This window comes from Daktulosphaira vitifoliae, unplaced genomic scaffold (genome assembly GCF_025091365.1).
Source record: "Daktulosphaira vitifoliae isolate Bord-2020 unplaced genomic scaffold, ASM2509136v1 Scaffold_1, whole genome shotgun sequence".
Taxonomy (NCBI): domain Eukaryota; kingdom Metazoa; phylum Arthropoda; class Insecta; order Hemiptera; family Phylloxeridae; genus Daktulosphaira; species Daktulosphaira vitifoliae.
Window position 1 is genome coordinate 65158782 of NW_026099572.1, and position 27417 is coordinate 65186198.

The following is a 27417-nucleotide window of genomic DNA, read 5'->3' on the forward strand; positions in this document are numbered from 1 at the left end:
TTTTTTTATAAGTTAAACTGGTATTATTCAAACAATTTTAATGGGGACACTACAACCTCTATCGAGTATACTATTTTTAATATTCAAAAAAGTAACAGTCACGCAGTTCATAAAGGTTAAATGATAATAATAAAACATAAAATTGAAATTTGATTACACAATAAAAGGTCAAGTATAATAATATGATTAATATATTATACAATCTTATAATAAAAAAATACTGTAAATATTTCTTAAAAATTTTTCAAAAATAAAAACTAAATAAAACAAGGTTAGTAATCTTAAGAAATTTATAAGTTAATTTTCCGGTAATTTTTATTTTATTGATTAAAAAAATTTTCACTAATTATTTATGATGGAGTTTAGTCCCTCCGATTTTAAAATCATCTCTTAGATAAATTACAAATATAGTTATGTGTAAATAAATTTTAGAGAAATATAATTAAACCTTCCAAAAATTATATTGAAATTGCATTTATGGTACAAACCGAAATTCATATCTTCGTTTTTTTTTTTTAACACCTTTTCTATATAAATTTATAAAAATTTCAAAAACCTTTTTTTATGATTTATCAGATTTTGGATATAAGGCAGAGATATAAATAAAAAAAATATTATTGAAAGCTTTAAAATTTAAAAAATGTCTTATTTTATTTTATGTTTTTATAAAAAAATACAATTGATTGATCTAAAAAATGTTCTCATAGGAATAACGAAGAAAATTGTGATATAATAACTAGTTATTAACTAGTAGAACAAATAACCACTCTAGAACAGCTTCTAGTTTTCCATATATAACATATTTTTTATAATCTTGCGCTTCAATGACCTAATCATCAAGTAATTATTATTATCAAGTATTGTTTTCATGAAACGATTAAATTCATCAAGTGAACTAGCCAAAATGCATCATGGTAAATTGTCCGGCTTCGTCTGGTGTCACAAAAGGGAATTTTACTTGTGCTTCAGGAGTGATAGGATCCAACTTGATCATTAGAGGGAAATTTGGTTTTTTAACCTACGTATTGAGCTTCCTATAGTCAACACATAGTCGGTGATTTTTCCATTATAATAAATAACTGGACTTACGTATGAAGAATTAGTATCAACAACTATTTCAACCTTTTTCCACTCTTCAACAATTTTATAAATCAGTTCCCTCTCTTCTGCAGTTATTTTGTATGGTTCGCATACAATTGGTACATTACCAACTACTTTACTGAGTTCCATTTCAGCCATATGTGTAAAAAAAATGCATTAATATTCATTAAAAATTTTTTTTATATTTATTCAACATACACATTGCTTTATGGCTGACTTCTATATCTGTAGTATCTTTACCTACAGCCATCAGATCTGATACATATAGTGATTTTTCCTTTAGTTTCTATTGCGCTGTCACAATTTCAATTCATCTAATGATTTTCCTTGATTAAGAGTTGTCTCACCAATCTTAGAGAATCCTTTGATCGACTTAGTTTTAATACACCATTTTTTTTTATAATAAGTAACATCGGGTGAATTGATCCAATTCCTACACAGTAATAAATCAAATGGAAAAACGCTATTTGATAGTTACAGTGTCAGCTTACACATCGTCTACAACGATTTTTACCTTAGCTTTTCCTATGGTAATAACTGATGCCTTAGTCATATCGGAAGTAATTTAAGATTACTGTTTGAGTGTTCCTTTAACTGAAATTTAAAAGGAGAACACTAGATGAGTGTCATGAGTAGTTATATATAATAAATGAATTGACGAAAGATGTATAGAGTTGTATATTATTATTTCTATGTGAACATATTATATATAACATAAAATAACCTTAAACTAATGTTAGTACAACTTAACTAAAATAGGAATACATATATAAACATTAACAGATTATTTAATAGTAATTTAAAATAATACAATAAAGGCGACCTGTATATCCACAGATGACAGCGACCTGGTTTGCAGCAAGATTGTATGTCTTGCTAATGACAGGAAACGAAGATTAACCTTGTCCAAAAGATAGTGTATTATCGGTATCACTTTATATGTGAAGACTATATGTGTACGAAACTATGAGCGTATATTTTTATGATAGTTCAAAAAGAACACAAAAAAAAAAAAGAAGGAAACGATAATATACCGTTCAGTTTGATATCAACGATACTCGAGCGTGTGTTTAATTACGAATGAATAATGACTCGTTTAACGAGTCGCGTGGAACTCGTTCAGTTGTTTTTACAAGCGGTCAGTAGTCACATATTGTTGGGGCGGTCACAACAAAGACACCATACGACTGTGTACGCAACAATTACATTGAATTACAACCTTTTTTTCTTAATCGAATAATGACTTACAGTATCTAATAGATCTGCTACCCTTTATTCGTTAACAGTTGCGTTTATGTCATAAGTGAATTTTCAACAAGATTTGTTCATTTAATAAAATGCGTACACTGTTTACCCGAACACTGATAAGAAAAATTCTTAACTTCATGGCAGTAAAGACAAGTATTAATTTTGATGGACTTGATTTGATTACTAGTAATAGCTCCATCATTGGATGACTTTTTACTGTTTCGCCAAAAAGTCTTTGACCACTTTTTTCTACTCAATGCCTGACACAATTTTACTTTGTTATGGGAATAGTCTATCAGATGCTCCTCCTTTCCTTAAAAGCGATGTTGCATAGAATCCTGATTTTTTAATAATATCAGTTCACGTATAAATGTGCCTTAATTTTTTTTTGAAAGTCTGCCCAGCTTACAAACTATCTGTTAATAGACCGATTCCTGCCTGCGCCAGTTAAGTCTGATCTAAGAAATTGTAACCCGTAGGATAATAGCCTTGCTTTATTGTCTGCAAGTTTTTTTTATAGATTGAAGACAGTCTTCAGCAAGTTGTGGCCACAACTCTGTACAACACTTGGTCACATGAGGTTTCAAACCTAACATAATTTTGAAATACGCAAAACCCAATGAACAATTTAAAAGAAATATTTATTTGCCTTGTGCTTTCTTCACATCTGTACATTATAAGTTAGTGATTACGAAGTAAAATATGTATCGACAACACACATGGTAAAAAATCACAACTCCACTTTGGGACCGGAATTATTTTAAAATTTTAATTATACACTGCTCCGCTTTTGCAAATTTTTAGTGTAAAATATCAATTCTAATACAAAGTAATGAAATTTAATTAAAATACTTTTATTAAATTTTAATACGTTAAAAATGTTATTTAATCATATGTTTAAACAACATAAATCACTACTTTGTACTACTATATCTTTATTATAAAATTAAAAAACGAGTGAACATCTGACGACATCCACCAATGAGTGTCACCAAACAATTTATCAAATCGCACGTTTAACAATATATAATATGTAATAATAATTAACAAATAGGTTTAACAGTGTTGGTTATAAATATTTTCAGGGAGACTTTTTCCATCTTTTAATGTTAATCCAATAAGTACATTAAAAGGTAAAATAACATTTTTTTTTTTTTATGAAAGAAACTAATGTTCTAACTACCAATTATTTATGATAAATTAACAAAACTAACAAAGGTCAGAATAATGGAATTAAGAAAGTTATCTTTTTTTTGATAAATCTATAATAACAAATTTAATATTTTTTCGCCGAAGAGATAACAAATTATCATACTTGAGTGGAATACTTTTAGGATTTGTTTTTGTTGTTGTTCGTTTTTCTAAGTTATAAATAATACAATATTATGCATCTATATTTTAGTTAAACTAAAATAAATAAGAAACATTTGGGTTTTCTATGATGCTAAGAATGGATTATTTGATTGAATTTATTTTTCTTTTTATGGACATAAAATTCATGTTATGATTTTGACGAATTGTTATGATTCAAAAAATTTATAAAAGTAATTTAGATACTGCTCACAATTAAAAATAAATTTTATATAACTTAAGTTAATTTTTATCTTTAATAATAATTTATAATTTATTATATTGTATTGTTTTTTAGTAAATATATTAGTTTTTTTACATCAGTGTACATTACAAGCTGTGACATATCTCATTAAACCCGTTAATTATATTTTATGATATTAACAATTACTTTGATTAATATTTATTTAACAAGATCTTTTGAGGGTTAGCATTTCAAAAGTATAGAGCCCGAAAGAATAATGCACAATGACAAAAATAACATAACCAACCCCTCATCTCCACTCTATATTTTAAAATAATTATTACTTCTGAAATAATGGGTCAAAAGTTGTTATCGATCAGTAATTTTCTTAATTAAATAATTTTTTTTTTATAAGCTAGTTAAATATGTACATTGCCATTTAATAAAATAAAGTTGAAATCCGTATAAGGATTTTCTTAACAATTATTATTTAAAGAGGAATTGAGTGACTAATATTAAAAGAATCATTCTATATTTTCTTAAACAAAAGGCACGTGTTTAATTTATAAAATATTACGATCAAAGACTAAGAGAATATTAAAGTTTATACATTATATTTACATAAATACTTAAATATTTTGTTTACAAACATTGTAAACATTGCATACAACTATAATAGTTGTTATATTAGTTTTTTGGTAAAATTATATAATAATTGTTTCTTTGTACGTAATATGACATTATCATAAACATAAATAGTACCTTTTAATCAAAAAATGGAGTAGTAATAAAGTGTTTCCAAGTTTAAATGTTAAATGGTTCAGGCCAAACTACCAGAAGTTTATTATAATTAACAATTCATCATTTGAGTCAATTAAAAACTTTGTTATAAATGTGCGGAATAATAATTTACTAATTTATTATCAGTTTAGTAATCTACAGTTAATATGCTATTGGTTTAGTTATATGTTAATGTCCAAAATTATCTAATGAGTAATGTCCATAATTTTATTGGTAACATCCATGTAATAGCTCTATTGGGTACACACGTGACTTATTAGTTTGCAATCGCTCTTACTATAATTTTATTAATTTAGCCGTCACGAGTTGAAGAATTGAAAAACTTTATATGCGTTTTTCAAAGCATTCTCCTGCAATTCATCAAATGTCTGCAAAAATAAATAATTAATATCTTTTATTAAATTTTATAAATTTTAAATAAATAATTATAATCTCTTATTTAAAAGTTTTTGCTGGAACAAAGGGATTAAAGAAAGGTCATCATTTCAGTTCAAAACTTATAAAATATTAAGTGTTTTGTTATTTTACCAAAATGTATTGTCTCATAATCTTTATATATTTTTTAAAATTAAAATTTTTGTTTTGACTGGCTATCTTTGTAAAACTTTATAAATTAAGCTGCAGTATATAAAGAATTTATAATATCAAAATAATTTCGTTTTAAACACAATTTTAAAATGGTAATTAAATATATAAGTTTTTTAATTATTAATTAAACATTTTTATGTCAAGTATAGAATAAAATTACTCATTCAAAATAATTTCAACTGAAACTATTAATCTGATGAAAATCACAGTAATTTGTAGCGTTCAAATTGATATTATATTATTCTAGTCTAAAGACGGAAATAATTTTACTTACATAAGTATGTAAGTACTTATGTGTATAATTTGTGAGAGTAAAATTACCTATTTAAAAATTAAGACATAAAAAATATTCAAAATAATACAATAGGTTTCAGTTTTTAATTCTCTGTGCATTCTGTTACAAAATGTAGCTGATATGTTAGAATTTAATTGTCAACATATATTAGGAAGTAATACAACGTGATATTTCACATGTGATTCCAAAAAAATGCTGAAATATTACAACTAATGTTACTACGAGTATTTGGTTAATTATTTTTTATTAATGCCTACAATTAATAGGTTTAATGTATTTTAATTAAACATTCATAAATATCTAGAATATTAGAATCTAAAATATACACCAATAATTTTTGCGAAACTTTTTGTATAATAGTAAATTATAATTTTCTATTATATAAATAGTTTTTTAATAAGAAGTATTCCACGTTATTCCACGTTATTCCACGTTATTCTACTATTGAACTTTTTTCTTATTTTCTAAACAGGTTATTTTCAAAGTAAATCCATTAAATAAACTGAGCTTTTATGACTGGATTATAAATTTTATATACTAATTTAACAATCTGTTTGAGGTCGTGTTGACATGATTTCTCAACGTAATTGTTTATAATTAGAAAATAAGTAAGTAACAATTTCAACATGACTAAATTACTACTTATTAGGTTGTTTGAAGTTTGTATAAGTGTGATTATTGTTGTTTTTACACTGAACGCTTTACAATATTACATCAATGGCAAATATTTGATGGATTTCATTCACGATCAGTGGAATAGACGTTGAAAGAAATAAATTAAATGGCGTCTAAAACGTGAAACAAGGTTTGTTCATTTCTTAATAAAATTAATTGCATTTACGTTGCACCTTCATTCCTACCCATAACATGGTCATCTTTTACGATTTTTTATATGAAGTACATAAAACGTTATAATTAATTTTTAGCTCCGATGCGAAGCTGAGAAGGTATTGGTTTTACTATGATGTGTTTTTTTTTTCATAAACCGTTTTCTTTCACACAATACGTCACAAGATCACAAATCGTATCTAGTCGAAGATATTACCCTCAAAAATTGAAAAAATTTCCCTCGTTCGCCATAAATGCGGGAAACCTCCAAAAAAATTACAAATTTAAAAATCGCTAATTTTCAAAATTTTTTCAATTTCTTTTTAACTTAAAACTGCCATAACATTTTAAAAATTGAACAAATCAATATAATTTTTTTTTTATTATGAAAAAAGAAAAAATTTCGGACTTAATTTTGTCATCATGGTGAAAATGGCTACCAAATGCTATTTTTGTGTGAAAATTCTAGATTTTATTTTTTACATTTTTAACTTTATAATGCTATAACTTATTGAAAAGTGTATGGATCAACATAATTTTTTTATGAGAAATAATATTTATATCCATTTTTTATTCGACATACATTATCTTAATCAGGATATAAATAAGGAAATAGCAGATCATGTAGCTTTTGGAATAATCCACCAATTTTTTTAAATTAAACACTATCTAAAGATTTGCTTCGAAGCGTTTTTTATGATAGTGATTTTAATCGCTGTCAGATATCATTATACTTGAACCAACTATGACACGTAATCACTGTGCCGTGACCTCCCTCTGCTGGTTTTTTTTTATGAATATGTAAAAAATTAAACATGTTTAAGAATAATTTCCATTAAATAAAAAAAATGAGCTGTTATAATTGTTCACTAACAATTGTTAATTGACAATTTAACAAAATACACATTTTTTTATTTAATTTAATATTTTTTACGGAATAGTTGATTTATTATATACTCTCAGTAAATGTCAAATATTTAATAAATAATAATTTATTGTTTTTCTAAATTTTGAAAAATTATGCAATTTATAGTCAGGTAAGGCTATTCAGAGGCTTGAATCCTTATATAAATTTTTATAATATAATTTGAGCATATTTTTACAATTTTAAGACTAAACAGTTATTTCCAAGTATTTTAATAATTAATTCATGGTTTTCTTACTGTACAAATAATAAAATAGCTGTCACAATGGTACAATAAGTTAACTAATAAATAGCCGGCAAAAGTTTAAATGATATATGATGTTAAAATTACTATCATAAAAAACGTTTTGATAAAAGTCTACTGATACTATTTAATTTTTAAAGGGCATTGTTGGATTTTTCCAAAAACAAATCAACTCCTATTTCCATAATTATATTCTGAATACAAGTTTTATCATTTATTCTCTCTCCCTATTACAACAATACTAACTTACGTTTTTTTAATGAAAACAGATAATTAATTATCCTAAAAATAAGAAAATGACTGGTTGATATTGAACGAACACTATAAATATAATAAAACTTTATACTATGGCAGGAAGAGTAAAACGTTTATACGAACGGTTCTATTCTCTCTCTTCAGTATAAAAGTGCTAATAATTGTATTTTTTAGGGATTTACCCTATTTACGGGGAACAAGGGTAAAATTCTATATTTTAAGGGTAATTTCTTCAACTAGATACGACTTGTGATCTTTTGACGTATTGTTCCAAAAGTCAGTTCAGTGAGAGCTAAAAAAAAGTAGTTATAGACAAAAAAAAAACAATAATAATAAAAAAATATTTACATTGATATAACTTAATATGACCATGCTTTTAATTTATGCGTTTAAATATATAAACACTAATTTTATTGTTTTATTTACATTCAATAATTTCCATCACTTTTGCATAAGAAATTTCACTCGTATATAAGTAGCAAATCAACCTTCTATTGTAATAAATTACTTGACTTCTAAATGAAGATGTATTTTATGTTTTGTTTAAAATACGAATAGATTGCATTATTTGTTTTTTTTTTTTGTTATTCTATTCTGTTATGAATATTCATTTGTAGAGAATATGTTTATACATATTTTACACAGTTATGACTCTCAAGAGTAATTATTTTTATCAGCAAATTATTCAGCCAAGACCATTCAATGTGCTTTCCATTAAAAGTTTAAAAATATATAGAAATGAAAGCATTTTGTTACGTATATTATGATGTACGTATGACATTTATCCATTTACTGACACAATTTAAATGTTTTATTGAACTCAAAATGTCATTTCTAGGTTAACTTTTCATACTTGCAGAATTGCTCTCGGGTTTATTTTATTAATTGCATTTTATTGCGTATTAAAAAATTGTTATGTTGTATGTATAATCATCAAATTTTGTTTTTCTTAAGGGAATATTAAAAAAATATTTAGTTGTAGTGCATAATTTTAATTTAGTATATATGTGTTATATGTGAAAAATAGTGTACAGTTTGTAAAGATAAAATATTGAAAAATATTCAAATTACATTATTCTTTTATAGCTGTTTTCCATTCAAAATCAATCTTAAAAACTAATATACTAAAACTGTCAGTTATTTATGACAAATAGAAATAATATGAAATAGTACGTTGAAAAATATTGACATAGTAATACAAAGTCTTTGATAACTTTAACCAAAGTTGAAAGTTTTCTGTGTTTTAAAGTTCTTACCTACTTTAAATTATCAAATGAGATTTAAACAAGACAAAAAATAAACCAGGAATGTTTAATTTATGGTTTCACTAGATGTGGGATTTCATGAATAATTCATTAGTTCATCTATTCGAACCAAAAACTTTAAATAGTTCAGAGCTCAAAGTTCAATTTTGAAAGCTTGAATAAATAAATAGTTGATGTTATGAAAAAGAAAGAATTTGATAACGTGGTATGTATCCTCTAGAGATGTTTGTTAATTAGTTAATTTTTAGATCATTATTCAAAAAGGTAGATTACTTAAGTGTGAGATCCCATTAACTTGTGTAACTAGTTCAAGGATAATATGAATTTAATTGGTAATATATGTTTTAAATTACTCAAACGAAGATGCTCACGTTTTAATAGAAATCATTTTTTGAGAATTATTATTCCAAGGTTTCTTTTATAAATAGTAACCATTTATTAAAAAATATATTAGATAGGAAATAGAAAATTTTTTGTTTTATGTGAACTATATTATACAGATATTTCAAATAGGTTGAATTAAAATTAGGGAAAGATTTTAAATTTTTTTAAATTTAATATTTAAAAAAAATATATTTTTTTAAATTATACTTGAAAACTATCTTTGCAGTCTAAAAAAATTGTATTCTACTAAAAAACAGATCCTTAATTTTTTTTTGTATTGATTTGTAAAATTAACTAGGACCGACGATAGAAATCAAAATAACTCATAATACTATATTAAAATCTATGACAATAATTTATTATTAAAATTCTTATGTACATATTAAAATATAAAATATTTTTATTATTACTCAACAAGATATATTGCTATCATAATTTCTTCTTAATATGAAAAAACATACTAGTTTTAACTTAACAATATATGATACTGAAACTATCAAATATAAAAAATAATATTTAAGATATTGCCGAAATAAAAAGATATTGTGTAATTTTAAAATGTATTCTCTTAAATAATTATGCAACTTAATCGTATTCGGTATAGTATTTCTGTTGCTGGTCATAATGTTTGTATTGATCTTCATATTGGTTAGCTACATCTTCGTCGTAGTATTCGTAATAAATAGGGGCAGACGATGGTAAGACCTCTTGGACACTCTTGGGGAAAGCTTAAAAAAAAAACAATGAATTTAAGTAAACGGCCTTTGTCAGTAATCTGTCGCAAATCATTTAAATATAACAAAACCGAATTCTTTGTTGACATTGAACTTTTCTTCTAAAAATTACTGTTGTTATTTTCGTCTCTATTTACATAAAATAACTTTTAAGTTGTCGACAAAAACAAAGCCATTGTTAACCTTTTAGGTCTTAAATTGTAATTTTAAAACGTAAAAAGTAAGAAGTTCAGGACTCGATATACTATAAACTACTGTATTAACAGTTTTTAAAGTAAATTTTAAAATTAAAAATTATTTGTTAAAGTTTCTTTAAATATAAATTATTGTTTTTGGTACTTAAGAAACTGAAAAATCTGATTGACCTAAAGGAGTTAAATGTAGGCAAATTATTTTTATCTTGCTAATTGTGTTGAGAAATAAACGGAGTTGGATTCTATTTACTTATCAGTTGATAAAATTAACATAATTTAAGGATATACTTTTTGTCTAATAAGTTTATAATAAATAAAGAAATATTAAATATTTAGGCGAGTTATATAACTTATTTCGAGGTGTCGAGTTAATAACCTACTATTCATAACCTATTTGTTTTTATTGATTCTATTGGGTTTAAAAAAAAACGTACCTGATTTTCGAAGTTTGTAAAAAAAATTCAATCTATTATCTACGACTTAACAAGTTAATCAATACATTAAATATTTATATTACCTATTGTTTTGAATTCGACAGTATGTGTTAGTTATACCCAATATAGAAAATGAAATAATTACTATTAAGCTACAGCCTGACCCGGTACTTATTATAATTGACCATCTCTTTGTGCTCTGACTGTACTCTTTATACCACCTAATCATACCTTTTGTTCCTTACATAACTTTTTCTGGGTTGTATAGCAAACGAAAATAAAAATAAAAATATTGATAAATTTTTTAGTAGAGTAACTTTGAAGTTAAAGGTTCGTGACAACGTTTATATTTTTGACTAGCGTTATCGTATTAAATATTTTAACGTTATGCGGCCTTATGGTGAAAGATGTGTAAAAATATCTACAGTTGCAAGCCCAGGTTTATTTTTTGGTTTTATTTTAAATTATCTTAACATAAATGTCTCATGCAATATTTAGTTTTTATTTTATTTATACATTCTAAACAAGAAAACGTGAAACTAAAATCTTGTTAAAGTAATGCGTTTTAACTGAAATTTATTATAAAAGAAAGTCTGTTTTTTCACGATTCTTTAATTGTATTTTTTTAAGAATAACCAACAAATTTTTCTCTTATTTCATCTTTTGTATTTTTTTTTGCTTCAAATAAAAATAAAAAGTATAATAACTAAAAAAATACAAATAAGCACTGAAAGGTAGATTCCGGTTGATTCTTTTATCAAAGTACCTTTGACAGCATGGATATTACATAAAAAGCTTAAACAAGAATATTAGGGCATCAAAAACAGTATCCCGGGGAAAACATAATACATTCAATAGAATAATATTGTTCGACCGTTTGAAATCAACCCAATAATCATTAATATTAAAGTCGCATAAATCAATAATTTTCTTCGTGTTTCTTGGAAGGTATAGCTAGTTAAAAATGTAGTATACTAGTATAAAAAACTCAAATAAGTATATTTCTCCTTAATATTTTTTTTTTTTAAATGTTTTGGTATAGAGTTAATACTCTCATCTCACACAGTGTATATATATTTAAATAACTGTAGAAAATATTTAAAATACTTACTAAGAGGGCCTTTGGATAAATTGACATGTCCTCGCGGATGAGACTCGGAGACTGGAACATTTACCGGGACCACAATAGCTGCTGGTATTGGCTTTATGATATGCTTTTGGGGTATTACATGGTGAGATTTACCGGATTTTGTGACCACCGCATTAAATCCATTTATTGGATCTGCCGTGTAATCTACTGTTCGCACACTGCCGTCAGGTTCAACAAGACTGTATTGGCCTCTGACAACGTCACCCGTACGTTCTTCCGATTGGTGCTTAATGTCACCTGTAGATGGATCGTGTACACCATACTTGTACGAATAGCTGGCCGGTGACTAAAAATGATTAATTGAAATTAACTAAATTAAACGTTACGAGTTTCATGAAATTTGTTTCATGCGAGATGGTTGAATTCGGCCATTATTTATTCAATAAATTAATGTTATCGGCTAATTTGCAATTGTCAATCTTTTTTTTTATTTTGATAAGATATGTAACAACTACAAAAGTATACCAACAACTCATTCAGTTTTGTTATCGCAATTACACATAGTGTAGGATGTTTTTTTTTTTGCTTAATAACATGTTTTGTTGATTGGGTTAGGAGGTATTTATTTATTATGATGTAACAATAAACTAAAAAACCCTTTGGTTTTTTATGTAAGCTAATGTATAGTACAGTGTTCTTACATAATAATCAATATCCGTTTGACCTGAATATCTTGGCCTTGACTGGGATAGAGAAATCAAGAATAGAACATAAGACAGCACCTGAAAATTTACGTACTTTTTTAGGTAAAATTCTGTAGTTAGTTTTCAGAAAACAATGTTAGTACATAATTAAAACGTATTATTGTTCAATTTAATTAGTAGGAAGATTGAAATAAACTGGATACATAATTTATGATGTATGATATTTTAATATTAATTATACTAAGTAAATATAAATGCATATAAAATCTTATTAAATTTATAGTTTGTAAAGTACAATAAAAATATGTCTATAGGCAACTACTATTACATGTATGCTGTTAAGTTAGAGTATAAAGTTCCTTTTTTGACCTAAAACATAAACCCTAAGACTTACAAATTGTTTAAATATTTATAAAAGTTGATCAATAACTTTAATTATAGATAGCGTTTTAAATAAGAATGAAAGTTTAACTAACTTGAATTATAAAAAAAAAACATTATATAGTATCCTTGTAAAAATCGTGTATCTCGACTTATATTCAGGATATTCAGGAAGAGGAAAATAATATACATATTTTGTGTAGCAACTATGAAAATAAGTTTTTAACACTCGATTATCTCAAGAAAAAAATTTCAAAAACGTTTGTTATGTGTAAATGTTTAAGTATGAAGTCTTCGAAATAAAAATCCCATAATGTCAAGTTACGCGGTTTTGCCATGGAGACGTAAGTAAAACATACAAATAATATAAATTATAGTAAATGTGAAATACAATTAATTATCTAAATTTAATTAATGTAATTTATAATTATAATATCTATTAACTCTAAAAGTTTTATAGCATTAAAATATACATTTTCTCAACTCCCAACAAAAATTCTGTTTATTTATAAAAATTATAAAAGTTTTTATCCTACCAAAATCATGAATGATGTTATACTATTTACTTATTTTAGATAAATTGAAAAGAAATTTAACCATAGAATAGTATTAAATTAAATAATTAATTATTACGTCATCGTTTGATGCGATAGTAAAAGCTATGATTTTTCAGAGGATTTGAGAGATAATGTAATGTATATTGAAAAAAATGTTTAAATTTAATTTTAATTTATCGTAGGTAATTTTAACAATTTTTTTAGTAATAAATTTTCGGTTATTCCTTTAATATGTGAAAATAATTTGTAGTTTTTTTGTTTCATATCATAGTATTGCGAATTGAGGTAAATCTTAGATAGTGGTCTTCTTTTCAGTTCTGATTTTTGTGTAAAAGAATTTTTTTTAAATAACACCATGTTGAAATAGCGTTGTTAACAACATTTTAAAATTATCATTTATCCATTCTCCGGTTACAAGTATTGTAATACTGAAAAATTTAACAATGTATTCATTGGGCAATATAGCAGTTCAAAATACAATGTAGATATATGATACATATTTGCTGTGTGTATCAACTATAATCATATCGCTTTGTGAAATACAACGTTTCACAAATAATGTTATATTGCGGATCGTTATTCAAAATGAGATTATTTGGACCAGCAACGATAGAAACTTATAATAGTTGGATCACTATGAAAATTTACTGAAAATTGAAGTAATATTTATTCATTAACGTTTATTAACAACTATATGCCTTACAAAACCTAGTGTATTATAAAGAAAGGCAACGATATTAAAATTGCACATGCCTATCATATTATTTCGCCGATATTATCCTATCAATTTCTATTCTCTTTCCGTTTGGCTATCTTATACTCAGTAGGTTTACTGGAAATTTTTTAATATCCAATTGCTGTTTCCTTCCAAGGATATGGATACTCTGCTACAACAAATGGAATTGATTGTTTTTAGTGTAAAAAGCGGATGAGATTAACCCAAATCTCAGCACAGAAGGTCATCGACAATGAATTTTGTTATTAGCTGAATTTACAAAGGACTTCTGGGAAATAGTGTTCATATTAGACAATTGACAGAAGGTCGTCGGCTTACTGGAAGGGTCTACGTTATTACAGCGAGACGATAAAAAATGGAAACGAAGTCGTAAGGATTTGTGCTGAGTTCATGTTGACATTTCATAATCACTTCACGTTTTAGCTCTATTTTTTTATACTTAATACCACATGATATATTGTCATTCATTTTCATAACTCGTATCAATGTGTTTACTAAGATAATCAAGGAAAAAATTAAACTGTCAATCCTAACAAGCATATAATAAAAACAATTATTTTTATTTTTATACTTTTACCTATTTTGATATTAAATAATGTTTCTTTTTAATTTATACATATTTTCAAATATTTCAAAACTGATTAATCCATTACAAATATTAAATTTGACGTCTCTTGTGATATTATTGAATAGATATTCAAGCTATTACAGATATTTTAATGTCTTTTTAAATTACAGTTTCATACAATATAGTTCAATATATTTATGTTTTTTTTGTCTATTTGAAGTTTTAAAAAACAAATTGTCGATTCATTGAGTTTTTAATCATTATAAGTACGTAAGATATTTTAATAGTTTATGAAGTTGTAATTTCGGAATACTTTGAAGAATTGTACTGTGGTAGATTTAGATCATAAATATAAAGCTCATTAAATAACCTTCATAAATAATTTCAAAAAGAATAATTCTAGTTAATAGTAAGAATATAATTCTTTCAAGAATTAAATCCATAAGTTTTTAAGCCTTTCATTATTTCGAGTGATAATTGCAGATGAGAAATAAAAAAATAGAAGTTCACGTTTCATTCAACAACAATGTATTCTCTGATTTTATTTTTATGGTTTTCATGAAATAAAAATGTTTTATTGTAATATCCTTAAATCATTAAAAATGAACAATGATGAATAACTCTGTAAAATACTGTTTTATAATATAAACTTACTTTAATGCTACTGGAGATCATCGTGTTTCGGTTAAATGTGGAATAAATAAAAATGTAATTTAATAAAGTTAACATCAATCCCGGCGGCGTTCGTAAGTATCCATTTGACGTACCAACAAACACGAAGCACAGATAAACACCAACAGTACTATAATCTCACGATGGTCGTATTTATATGTCAAAATAAAATAATGTGTCAAAAATGATGAAAATTTAATTATAATAATAATGTTGTGCGATTCCATGGTAGACAATGGGATACAGAACCCAAGGCTGCTGACCTATGGGAACTGGACTACTCTGGACAGCGCACTTCGCATGGTGTGATGCAACGATAATACTCACAATTATACTATTCTGCATAAGACATAATAAAATCCATTTATTATTGCTCTAATATGTAGAAATCATTAATGAGTTTACAGGTCTTAAACACAGAAATAATATATTTTTACCTGAGTAAATGAGGGCACGAGTATTTTGCATTATGAATAGATTATTTTACCGATTTTTGAGTAAAACGAGAATTATTGCTGTAACCGTATGTATTGTTTTGTTAAAAAATTTTATATGTATTAAATTAATTTCGTTCCAAAACACTATTATCGACACGAGTGCACAATAATAGTAGTTATGGTTTGATTAGATGGTTTTTTAATCGGAAAATATAATTCACAAGAAGATTAAATATTCTTGGAGGTTGAAGTAGAAGTGTAACAATCACGTTTGCACACATTGTTGCGATACCAATTGCAAGGCAAATTCCCTACAGTAAAATGATGACACTACCTATCAGTATTAAAGTGCTGCGAGACATTTAAAATGCGAATGTGTAACATTCAAGAATAAAGATTATATATTTTGTGTAAAAAGGTACTGACATTTTTTTTTTAAATAGACATGAGGTCGTTTTTGAATGGATTTCATTCTCATGAAGTTGAAAAAGATTATTCGGCAATAGAAAGTTTTTAAGAGTTTTTTGATAAAATCACGTCTATTATACCATCGTATTAAATGTTGAAGTGTTTTTCAATATATTGTTCTTTTGGCTTCTTGGCATTTATCCTGTATCATTAAAGCGATGTATTCTATTCGTCTGATTACAAAGAGCACAGAGTTAAATGCACTTGAATACACTCTTTATTTTTATTTTGGGTACATTATTGTATAAGAGCCTTATAGAATTTTAAGAGCATTATAATTTTGAGTGCAAATACGAGATGTCCTACTTGTATAATTGTATAAGTGGGTATGAATTACTTTAATCGATAGCTGAAATCGGAGGTGAACTAGAAATATATTTAAAAATAATTATTTTACACCTCTCCCTTGTGAAAAATCATTGATTTTTATTTTACAATTGTTTTTCTCATTTACAAATGTTTGTAATTTTGAAATAGTTTACGGTAACATATAAATGAATAAAAAATGATGAATAATGAAAAATGGCAACTAATTTTACGGTCTTTACATAATTTTGAATTTAGTAAGACTTTGTAATGTGTATGAGTGTGTTGACAGTTAGTCGTGCATTCATGATTATTACTATTGTTATTATAGTAATTGTTGGATCTAAAGAGTGATTTGATTCATTGGAATAATATGTTTGTATTAAATATCTAATCGATTGCACTTAAATTTCAACCGCCATAATAACACATGTCACGTACTTACAATTACATAAGAACTTTTATGAATGTTTATAGACAAAAATCACGATCTCCTGGTACATATGATCATTTATTTAATAATTTATCATTGAGATCTACAGAATCAGTCATTTAACGGTAGGGGTTAGAGCTTTGACATTTGTTAAGGAGATAGTTGTTTTATTTCTAGTGTATTCGTATTTCGATTGTGTTAAATTGATGTTGCCCATCTTTGTTAAGTATGTGTGCAAAACAATTCGTAATTGAGTTGAATAGTTAATTGATGTTTTTAATTATTTGATAAATTAATTGAGGTGTTAGCAATGGATGACTTTCTTTAACAATAATAATGCCACTAATTAAATAATTAAAAAAACTTATTGTAAATTTTATGTGCAGATTATTTTTCAAAAAAAGTTATTCGATAATAGCTACAATGTTTTTGATTGTTTAACTATTTGTATTATATAATATAGTATTTTTAGCTACCGTATGCATCATTAGATCTTGTGTCAATATATCGTATTTATATTGATCGAATGTTCTGTTGCTATTTTATAATAAAACACTAAAAATGTGATAAATTATTCAAACATTGAGTTTAATTCACAATTTTCAATCCATAAAGTAACCATAATTTTTCAGTTAATTGCCAATTATATATATATATAATTGATTTGTTCAATTTTCAAAATGTTATGGCAGTTTTAAGTTAAAAATAAATTGAAAAAGTTTCAAAAATTAGCGATTTTTAAATTTGTAATTTTTTTGGAGGTTTTTCCCATTTATGGGGAACGAGGGAATTTTTTTCAATTTTTGAGGGTAATATCTTCGACTAGATACGATTTGTGATCTTTTGACGTATCGTTGAAAGAAATCGGTTCTATGAGAGCTGAAAGAAGTGGTAACAGACACAAAAAAAAACACATCATAGTAAAACCAATACCTTCTCAGCTTCGCATCAAAGCTAAAATAACAGTATAATTATATCAATTTATATTTCATTAGATAATTTGAATTCAAATTTTTCATATTTTAAAATGATTAATGAACTATTATTTTTATTTGAAAAAAAATGTGTTCCTATAGTTCCAAAAAATAAATTAAAATATTGCAAGATAATCAAGTGTTTCTTTAATATTAATTTTACTGCAAAGAATTTATAAGTATTCACAAAAAGACTTTTTTATAATAAAATATGCGTATAATTGGAAATAACAAAATGCATTGAGTCATAATCTTGTTCTATAATATTAAATCATTATACAACTGTTTCAAGCACGTGGTCGAATACACTTAAACCGTTTCATTGTCGAATATTTTTGCACTTAATTTTATTTTTCTCTTAATATACGTGATCGGATTCTGAGATGAAATGACAAGAGCGTAAATACTTCAAAATTGTAATTGATGTATTTGGTTTTATAAATTAAAATTGATTTATACCATTTTATAGTGATGTATAAATAATAAATACTTATAAAAATGAATAGTATTATTGTTCAGTATATTTTATAAATTAGTTAACGATTAATGTTGAAAATGATTCTTTAAAGTAGTGATATGATAGAGCTTAACTTTACATCTCGAATGGTCAAGAAAATTGATTCCTTTTCAAATTAAATAAGAATAAACGTTATTTTAATATTGATAATCGCATCATCTATTTACTGAAGATGATCAAAAGAAAGACTAAAATAAATTCTACTTTAACTTACCGGGTTACGTGTACGAGTGTAATCGCATTTGAAATACGAGTCAAAATACGAGATGTTAACATCCAGAAAAAATGATTATATTTATAACGACGACTCGATCGAATTACAGAATGGATTTATTTTGATATTCACAAAAAATATATAACTCGGTCAACTCCCTTATATTTTATCTTTGTGTTATGTGCAAACAATGATTCCTTGACGCCTCCCGAAATAAATTCGAAATTAACAGAGCTTCACATTATTTTATTTTTTAACAATATAGCTTAAACTCGTATCTATTTTCGATTTAATCCCAATTTTGTTTTATATCATCAGACTTATTTACGAAATACAGCTGCTTATAGTTTAGGGGTGATCAATAAAAAAGTGTACCTATTTTTAAAAGACTGCCACATTATCATGTCGTATTTGATGAATATTATCGGTTCATATAAAATATAATAAATTATATGCCTTATTATATTATAAACCGATAGAGCTTATCAATTTATAACGCAATAAAGATTTCGTTTTTCTAAAATATGTACACTATTTGCTTAAAACGTCTCTAATCTAAGCTTTAAACATTCGTAAATAAATCTAATGATATAAAAATAATTGGGGTTGCCATCGGAAAAGCAGCTCAACCACTATTTATAAAAAATAAAATAATGATTAGCTCTCATATTTTCGAAGATATTTCGTGAGAGGTTGTTAAGGGAATCACGTTGTATAGCGAAAAAACTTTACCGGAAAATAACGTAGCATTGTTTTTGTACTAATACGTATATCTACTTATAATAATTACTAATAATAGAATATATACAGTACACTAATCCATCCAATAATTGTAGAAACAATAGCAGCTAACTGTAAGAAAATGTTATTTAACATCCATTTATTCAGTCTAACAATACATTTTTCACATACTTCTGTGATAATAGAGATTTATAATATCTATTTTGATATATTTTAGTGGAATAACGATTTAACAATGTAACTTTTCCAAAAATTAAATAAAACTATAATTTACAACAAATTATTAATTAAGTGTAATTGTATTACATCAAAAAATCATTATTAATCGATAAAAATTGTTTAATATTAGTAAAATGTTGCTTCTATTTTTAAGCGAATTTTCTAAGATTAATTCGGAAAAAAAACAAAATATAATTAAAACTAATACATGTCCTAAATCAATGTTGTCGATAATTTAAAATATTTATTAAACCTAATTCATTGAGACATAAAAGAAAGCAGTCGTATAACGTGTTTCTGACACCAACTATTACGACACAGTCACAACGGAAATTAAAATACTCCTATGATTACTTTAACATTGAGTATTTTTATATAAATACACGTATTTTTATGCGCATTAGCACATTTGATGTGAAACAAAGAATGGTACAAACTTAATCACTAGACTCGTTTATGAAACTAACGGCTGTAGTGACCATTGTTATATCAAATTATAGTGTAACTATGTGGACATGTTAAATTAACTATTTGTAATATGTGATATACTGAAATATATACCAAAAAAAATAGAAGTCAAAATAATAATGATAGCTATATAATATGCAAAGAAGCCACATTCGACATATTTGAAAATTGTCGACACAGAAAAATAAAGAGTAAAATGCCAAAAATGTCGAAAACAACAAAAGCTAAACATAAACAAAATAAAGTAATCACATTGACCATGTCGATTATCGATATAAAAACAAGCTAAGCCGATAGTACAGCGATTGATTTATCATTAGTTACTAAATTTCTCCTAAAATAACAATAATTTATTTAAATATTATTTATTTATCGATTTTTGAGTGATTAAATATTTTCTGCATCTATCCCTTATCTATGATAAGTTGGATTTTTTTAATGGCAACATACATTTATCTTGAAAAATAATAAAATAGAAAATTATCCAACTAAGAAAATTACTGTTTGATAATTACTTTTGACACATTATTTCTGAAGTTTATACCATTTTAAAATATAGACTGCAGTTAAGGTGTATATTATATTAGTTTTAGCTTCGATGCGAAGCTGAGAAGGTATTGGTTTTACTAAGATGTGTTTTTTTTTTTTTTTTTTTTTTTTTTATTCCCTTTTNATAACTTTTTCAAAAATAAACATATCAATATAATTCTTTTTTATATAGATGCATAATATCATTACCTTTCATTTGGTATATTTTTTTCATAAATTTAACCCTTAACCTGCCCACAAGGGGGGATTTAAAATGACAACTTTTTCACAAAAAATTAATTTTTTTAACTTAAATTTTGAAAATGTTCCGGAAGGTCTGACACTTTTATATATATCTTAAATTAAAGCTAATGTAATATGCTTTATCATGAAAAAAAAAAATTTCGGACTTTATCTTATCTTCATGGTGAAAATGGCTACCGAATGCTATTTTTGTGTGAAAATTTTCGATTTTGTATTTTCCATTTTTAACTTTATTATGCTATAACTTTTTGAAAAATGTATGAATCATTACAATTTTTTTATGAGAAGTAGTATTTATATAGATCTTTCATTCGACATACTATTTTTTTAAATCGGACCATTTGCCTTAATATAGGGGGGATTCAAAACATAAAAATGCATATAGAAAATAGAACTTTTTCAACTTAACTTTTGGAAGTGTTCCGGAAGGTCTGACACTTTTATATATATCTTAAATTAAAGCTAATGTAATATGCTTTATAATGGTAAAAAAAAATTTCGGACTTTATCTTATCTTCATGGTGAAAATGGCTACCGAATGCTATTTTTGTGTGAAAATTTTCGATTTTGTATTTTCCATTTTTAACTTTATTATGCTATAACTTTTTGAAAAATGAATGAATCATTACAATTTTTTTATGAGAAGTAGTATTTATATAGATCTTTCATTCGACATACTGTTTTTTTAAATCGGACCATTTCCCTAAATACAGGGGGGATTCAAAACATAAAAATGCATATAGAAAGTAGAACTTTTTCAACGTAACTTTTGAAAGTGTTCCGGAAGGTCTGACACTTTTATATATATCTTAAATTAAAGCTAATGTAATATACTTTATAATGGTAAAAAAAAATTTCGGACTTTATTTTATCTTCATGGTGAAAACAGACATTAAACTTAATAAAAAAAATACGATTTTTGTAAAAAAATTCTTTTTTATATTTTTAACTTTATAATGCTATAACTTCTCGAAAGATGTATGGATCAATATAATTCTTTTTTTTGTAGATGCATGATGTCTTTACCTATCATTTGGTATATTTTTTTTATAAATCTGACTTTTTACCTGCCTACAGGGGGGGATTCAAAATGACAACTTTTTCACAAAAAATTGACTTTTTCAACTTAAATTTTGAAAGTGTTCCGGAAAGTCTGACACTTTTATATATATCTTAAATTAAAGCTAATGTAATATACTTTATCATGGAAAAAAAAAATTTCGGACTTTATTTTATCTTCAAGGTGAAAATGGCTACCAAATGCTATTATTGTGTGAAAATTCTCAATTTTATTTTTTACATTTTTAACATTATAATGCTATAACTTATTGAAAAGTGTATTGATCAATATAATTTTTTTATGGGAAATACTATTTTCTAATAATCTCTTTTTTATTCGACATACTTTGTCTTAATCAGGATATTAATAAGGAACTAGCAGTTTATGAAGCTTTTGGAATAATCCACCAATTTTTTAAAATTAAACACTATCTAAAGATTTGCATCGAAGCGTTTTTTTTTGATAGTGATTTTAATCACTGTCAGATATCATTATACTTGATCCAACTATGCCACGTCACCACTGTGCCGCGACCCCCCTGTGCTGGGTTTTTTATTATGTATCACTCTGTAGTGCTGCTACTCTCTCTCTAGGGTATAAAAATAATCATGACTCTTGAACTACTGGTTCAAAAGTTACCGTTTAAAAAAATTAAGTTGATACCCTAGTTATGGTATAAGGGATAAATTTAAAAGTGATTAGTAACTGATATGTCAAGAAATTATAAAATTAAAAAATACCAAAAATATTATTATAAGAGAAACATTAAAACTAACATTAAAACAAGAAATTTTTATTGAAAATATATGTGTAAAAAATTAATATTAATGTTATTATACAAGTGAAACCATAGGCCAACACAAATTTTGGATCTGGATTATGGATGAACCGCTTAGAATACTTGAAGTATAAGTGTCATTCAAAAAATAATTAGTTAAATTTATAGTCAGATAGTCTTTTTTATTAATTTTATAATGATTATTTACAACAAAATTGACGAAATTCTAAGTTGAACAACCTTTGTTGAATCATTTAAGTCCAAATGTAATCCTTAATTTGGTCAAAGTGACTTCATTAAGTTTAAATAAATTTTTTACGCAAAGCGATGAAAAGCTTTAAATTCTTTCAATAATTGTTAAAAAAAATTAATGGTAATTTTAGTCACCAAATTAAAACAGAAAAGAGTTATTTAAATAATTTTTTTTCTTATATAATCAGTATTTTTAATTACTAAAAAAATATTTAATTGAAGTAGTGAATCATTTGAATAAACTTAGTTTCTTTTTTTATTAAAATATATATACCAGCAATCACAGTTGGTAATTGGTTAACACTATTGTCATCCTTTTTTGTTTAACAATAATACTTTATCGTTTACATTGGAGTGGCTTTGATTTTGTTGAATATTACCTAGCAAATTAGGAGGATTAGGAATAAAGGGACAGTCTTAAGCATAAGATATTAGAATTGTAACAGATAAAAATGAAAATATTTTTATCTTTAAAATATAGATAAGTCGAAAATATCATGACGTAACCATTATGTGATGGATACTTATCACCTCTGTATTTCTCCACGTTATTATGTCATTTGGTAGCAAAGAAAATTCAAATGTGGGGTTATTCGATATGTAAAAGCGAAATGGAGGGAAAAATAAGTGATACATAATTGCCGGACACACATGGATGGCAGTCATAGATCATATCACCTCAAAATTGTCAACTCTGGAACGCGTTTTATTGAAAATAAGAAAATTCGAACACACGATTCTGTTGATTGTCGTTATCAAACACGTGCTGTATAAGTTGAACTTGAATACATTTTTTTCTACACATTAAAGAAATATGAATTCTGTCAAAATTTTCCAAGTGAGTTAAATGAATCATTTTATGATACATAAAATTTAACAAAATATTTTGTAATTTAGTTCAAATTTAGTTAGTACAAGCAATTTTAGTTTTAAAATGAAATGATGAAAAATCTAAAATATTTCTTAAAATAACTCACTCTATGTAAAACTGAAGTTTTCTTCGTTATTAGATTGATAGTTATTCCAATAGGAATAATTATTAATTATTTTAATCGTAATGAAGAATTTCTATAAAAAAAAAGTATACAAAAAAGAAATTTGTTTCGATTAAACTTAAACGTTTGTAGATAATTATAATTTTTAAAATCGTATGTTTATTTGAAGTCAGGTAAATCGTTTTAATGTTTTTGAAATCTTAATTTCATAATTTTGAGTACTAAACTATTTACAATTTACTTGGTTAAACAAATAAATTGTGATTTACTGCAGTTAGAGATAGGATTTGAACATCTATTATGTACATTGTAAATAACAATTGAAAAGATTCCCAAACAATTTTAAATAGATTTAATTAATATTTAAATAATTTATTAGAATTTGACATGAATGTTTAGTTTAATTTTCAAATGACTTTATTAAAAATTGATATTCAATTCACTACTTAAAATGTATTATGAAAAATGCTTACAATACTAAAGAAGAAAAGTTATTACACAGCGTGTATTTTGATATAAAATATCGTTCGGTAATTCTCGTGCGTTAAAACGATAAAGAGTTTTTAATTAATCCAACAAGTAACGGCAAAACTCAATGTGAATAGACACTATTGAATTATTCGTTTTTTAAACCTGAATTCAATTCGAAGTCTATAAATCCATTTTAGGTGTTTGGTGCGTACATAATTTTCGTCGCAGTGCCAATTGTCTTGTGTCAATATAATCATGAGCTAGATGAACAAAATAACCGCGGGGAACATACTTCTCCATACCACGAGGAAGACCACTACGTGAGTTGCTTATTGTGTAGATACGATATATGAAACACAAGCATATTTTTTTTTACAATTAAAATTTATAACGAATTAGAATGGTTGACGTTGAAATAGAGCAATAAGTTTTTACATTTTTAGTTGACGTTTTTTTGTAATAACACTTGGCGTTATTACTTAAAAATAAAATAAAAATGTATTCTGAATTTTGAAGTGATGAGATTAAATTTACCGATATTTGAACTTTTATTCTCTTAGTTCAAAAATGACGTATTTAACGAACATTTTGTTTTCTAAGGTTGCCCCCTTGTATAAATTCGGTTATTGGGTGCACGACCCTAAAACCCACGATATCAAAAACCATTGGGAGCATAGGGACGGCGACGCAGTGAAGGGATCGTACTCGCTAATGCAGCCGGACGGTCATCTGCGTATTGTCGAGTACACGGCAGATAAGCACAGCGGATTCAATGCGCACGTCACGTATGTGTACAAAGGAGGTCAGGACAATTACAGAGAGGAAGACCAACACGACTTCGGGTCTAACCACTTGGAAGAACAGAGTAGCGCGTACAAACAGCCTTTAAACACATTTTATAATAAACAGCGGGTAGAACAGCCGCATCACTTCAAGAAATCGACGCCGGAACGGGCTGGTCACTACAAGAAACAGGTAATCACTAACACGGTGGAACATCGACCGCATCCGACAGCTAACTATAACAAAAAACAACGGTTACAATATCAACCGCAGCAGTCGGCCGATTACAGGCCGTTCGAACAGTTTCCTGGGTTTCATTCGGTCAACGCGGAAGCGTCACAACGATTGAACGGTTTCGAGTATTTTGATCAGGAAGGACATTCGGAAAAGCCATCGTACTACGACGGGCCATTGAGCATTCAACAACAATCGTCAGAACCCACCGAAGTGATGGTGAATTTGCCAGCACACTTGCAAAACAGTGACGTTTTTCATTCCGAACAGGCGCAAACGACTGAAAGTGTTCAACAATTAGAGACGCCGCGTGAGTTCAGTGACTACGCTAATGATTACAACTTCGATGGGAAAAACCAAGATGATGTTAAGATACAACAACAGCCGCTCGAAGTGATCCACATCGAAGATGTCAACGATGCTCTCAGACATCAAAAAAGACAGTCAGCTGAGATTTCACCAGAGACGAGTGCCCCGAACGAAAATGGAGGAGGTCAAGAGACAGCAACACTACAACAGCAATACGACGACTACAATTATTAGTGAAACGTCGTCAACCATAAGAGATTATTAATAAAAAATTATAAAATTGAATCTTGTTTATATTATTAGGCTCGTGTTATTAGGTAGTTAAAATTATCACACGAATGAGGATTACTTATTTAAGACTGCTCCCTTTCTATTGTGTTACTTTTGTCTGTTGTTATTGTTCATTTTTTTTAAATGTATTTGTACAGTATGGTGTTCTTTATTAGTAGTTTTTTACGCGTTATTCTAGTTAATAAATTAAAATTAACAAAGAAAATGTTTTTATTTTGTTGTTGGTAAAAATTATTATAGAAATTCATGGTATGCAACAATAAAGCGAAGTAGTATTACATAATAAATAATATTACTAGATGTTTTAAATTACCAAAGTAGTTTTAACGAAATAATTTTTTAATGATATTATAAAAGTGAAACATTTCATTCAGTACAAAAAGCTATAAATGTCTCTACATTATTCGTTACATAAATAATGCTGTAAATTATTTTACTTATTATTAAAAAATATTCTATATAGGTGTGAATATTCAAAGATTTTCAATCTACTAAATTTACTTAATTTGCATGATTTCCTTTTTTTTTTAAATTTTAAAATATAAGAATAAACTTTTTTGTAAAATATTTGTTTATCGTAAAAACTCTGAGCTAATTTTCCATTGACATTGTTTCAAAGTTTTTTAAATATTCTATTGCGTTAAAAATTCATTACAACGCTATAATTTTAAATAATTTGTTGATTTTACTTTACACCGTGTACCTGTAAATATGTACACGCCTAAGATAAATAAAGATATATTATATTTTGATCAAATTAGTATTTTATATGTATTTGTGTCATACTAATATGCGTAAAACTTCAAATCTAATTTAAATTAATAAATCAACGCATTGAGGGGTGAAATTCTCTCAACTTATTCAACTTGAATACAAACATTAGGCATTAACAACTTATCCAAAGAATGAACGTAAAATAAGTTGGTTAAAATTTTAATTAACATTCTTTACCGTTTTTTATTATTTAAGAATACTATGGTAACATCAATAGCAACTGCCAGAGTCTTTAACTAAAAAATAGTTCAATCTTATTGTAACAAATTGCAGTTAGTAGTTTTTGTAAAAAAAGAAAATATCTAAATTAAGTCTCTTTGCAATATCACAACTTTCAATACAATATCAGTAACTGTTTACTCT

General features: G+C 26.1%; 2 protein-coding genes and 1 long non-coding RNA gene across 4 annotated transcripts; 1 reads left to right on the plus strand and 2 right to left on the minus strand.

The window, feature by feature from the left end:
- Positions 1 to 625: 625 nt before the first annotated feature.
- Positions 626 to 2224, minus strand: LOC126896281 (uncharacterized). Its single transcript, XR_007701816.1, has 2 exons — positions 1925 to 2224; positions 626 to 1695 (listed from the first exon to the last, which is right to left on the minus strand). It is a non-coding gene; the product is annotated as an uncharacterized LOC126896281 (long non-coding RNA).
- A 7563-nt stretch (positions 2225 to 9787) lies between these two features.
- Positions 9788 to 15688, minus strand: LOC126896266 (larval cuticle protein A2B-like). Of its 2 annotated transcripts, XM_050668914.1 has the most exons (4): positions 15521 to 15688; positions 12622 to 12702; positions 11942 to 12266; positions 9788 to 10196 (listed from the first exon to the last, which is right to left on the minus strand). In XM_050668914.1, exons 1-4 carry the CDS (start codon positions 15593 to 15595, stop codon positions 10054 to 10056), a joined length of 624 nt encoding a protein of 207 aa, XP_050524871.1. In that variant the 5' UTR covers positions 15596 to 15688; the 3' UTR covers positions 9788 to 10053. The 2 variants fall into 2 exon arrangements, with proteins under 2 accessions (XP_050524871.1, XP_050524872.1); XM_050668915.1 differs by lacking the exon at positions 12622 to 12702 and having other exon boundaries at positions 15521 to 15680.
- An 8160-nt stretch (positions 15689 to 23848) lies between these two features.
- Positions 23849 to 26544, plus strand: LOC126896257 (uncharacterized). The gene is made up of 3 exons (XM_050668899.1): positions 23849 to 24035; positions 24861 to 24983; positions 25264 to 26544. Exons 1-3 carry the CDS (start codon positions 24012 to 24014, stop codon positions 26221 to 26223), a joined length of 1107 nt encoding a protein of 368 aa, XP_050524856.1. The 5' UTR covers positions 23849 to 24011; the 3' UTR covers positions 26224 to 26544.
- Positions 26545 to 27417: the final 873 nt, after the last annotated feature.

What these genes read in the sequence shown, in the direction of transcription:
- LOC126896266 (XM_050668914.1), bottom strand. Translation starts at nt 15,595, where the DNA reads ATGTTAACTTTATTAAATTACATTTTTATTTATTCCACATTTAACCGA. An exon ending in TGATCTCCAGTAGCATTAAA is followed by an intron (nt 12,703 to 15,520) that starts GTAAGTTTATAT and finishes GTAAATTTTCAG; the next exon opens with GTGCTGTCTTATGTTCTATT. An exon ending in AAACGGATATTGATTATTAT is followed by an intron (nt 12,267 to 12,621) that starts GTAAGAACACTG and finishes AATCATTTTTAG; the next exon opens with TCACCGGCCAGCTATTCGTA.
- LOC126896257 (XM_050668899.1), top strand. Translation starts at nt 24,012, where the DNA reads ATGAATTCTGTCAAAATTTTCCAA. An exon ending in ATTCTGTCAAAATTTTCCAA is followed by an intron (nt 24,036 to 24,860) that starts GTGAGTTAAATG and finishes AATCCATTTTAG; the next exon opens with GTGTTTGGTGCGTACATAAT. An exon ending in ACCACGAGGAAGACCACTAC is followed by an intron (nt 24,984 to 25,263) that starts GTGAGTTGCTTA and finishes TTGTTTTCTAAG; the next exon opens with GTTGCCCCCTTGTATAAATT.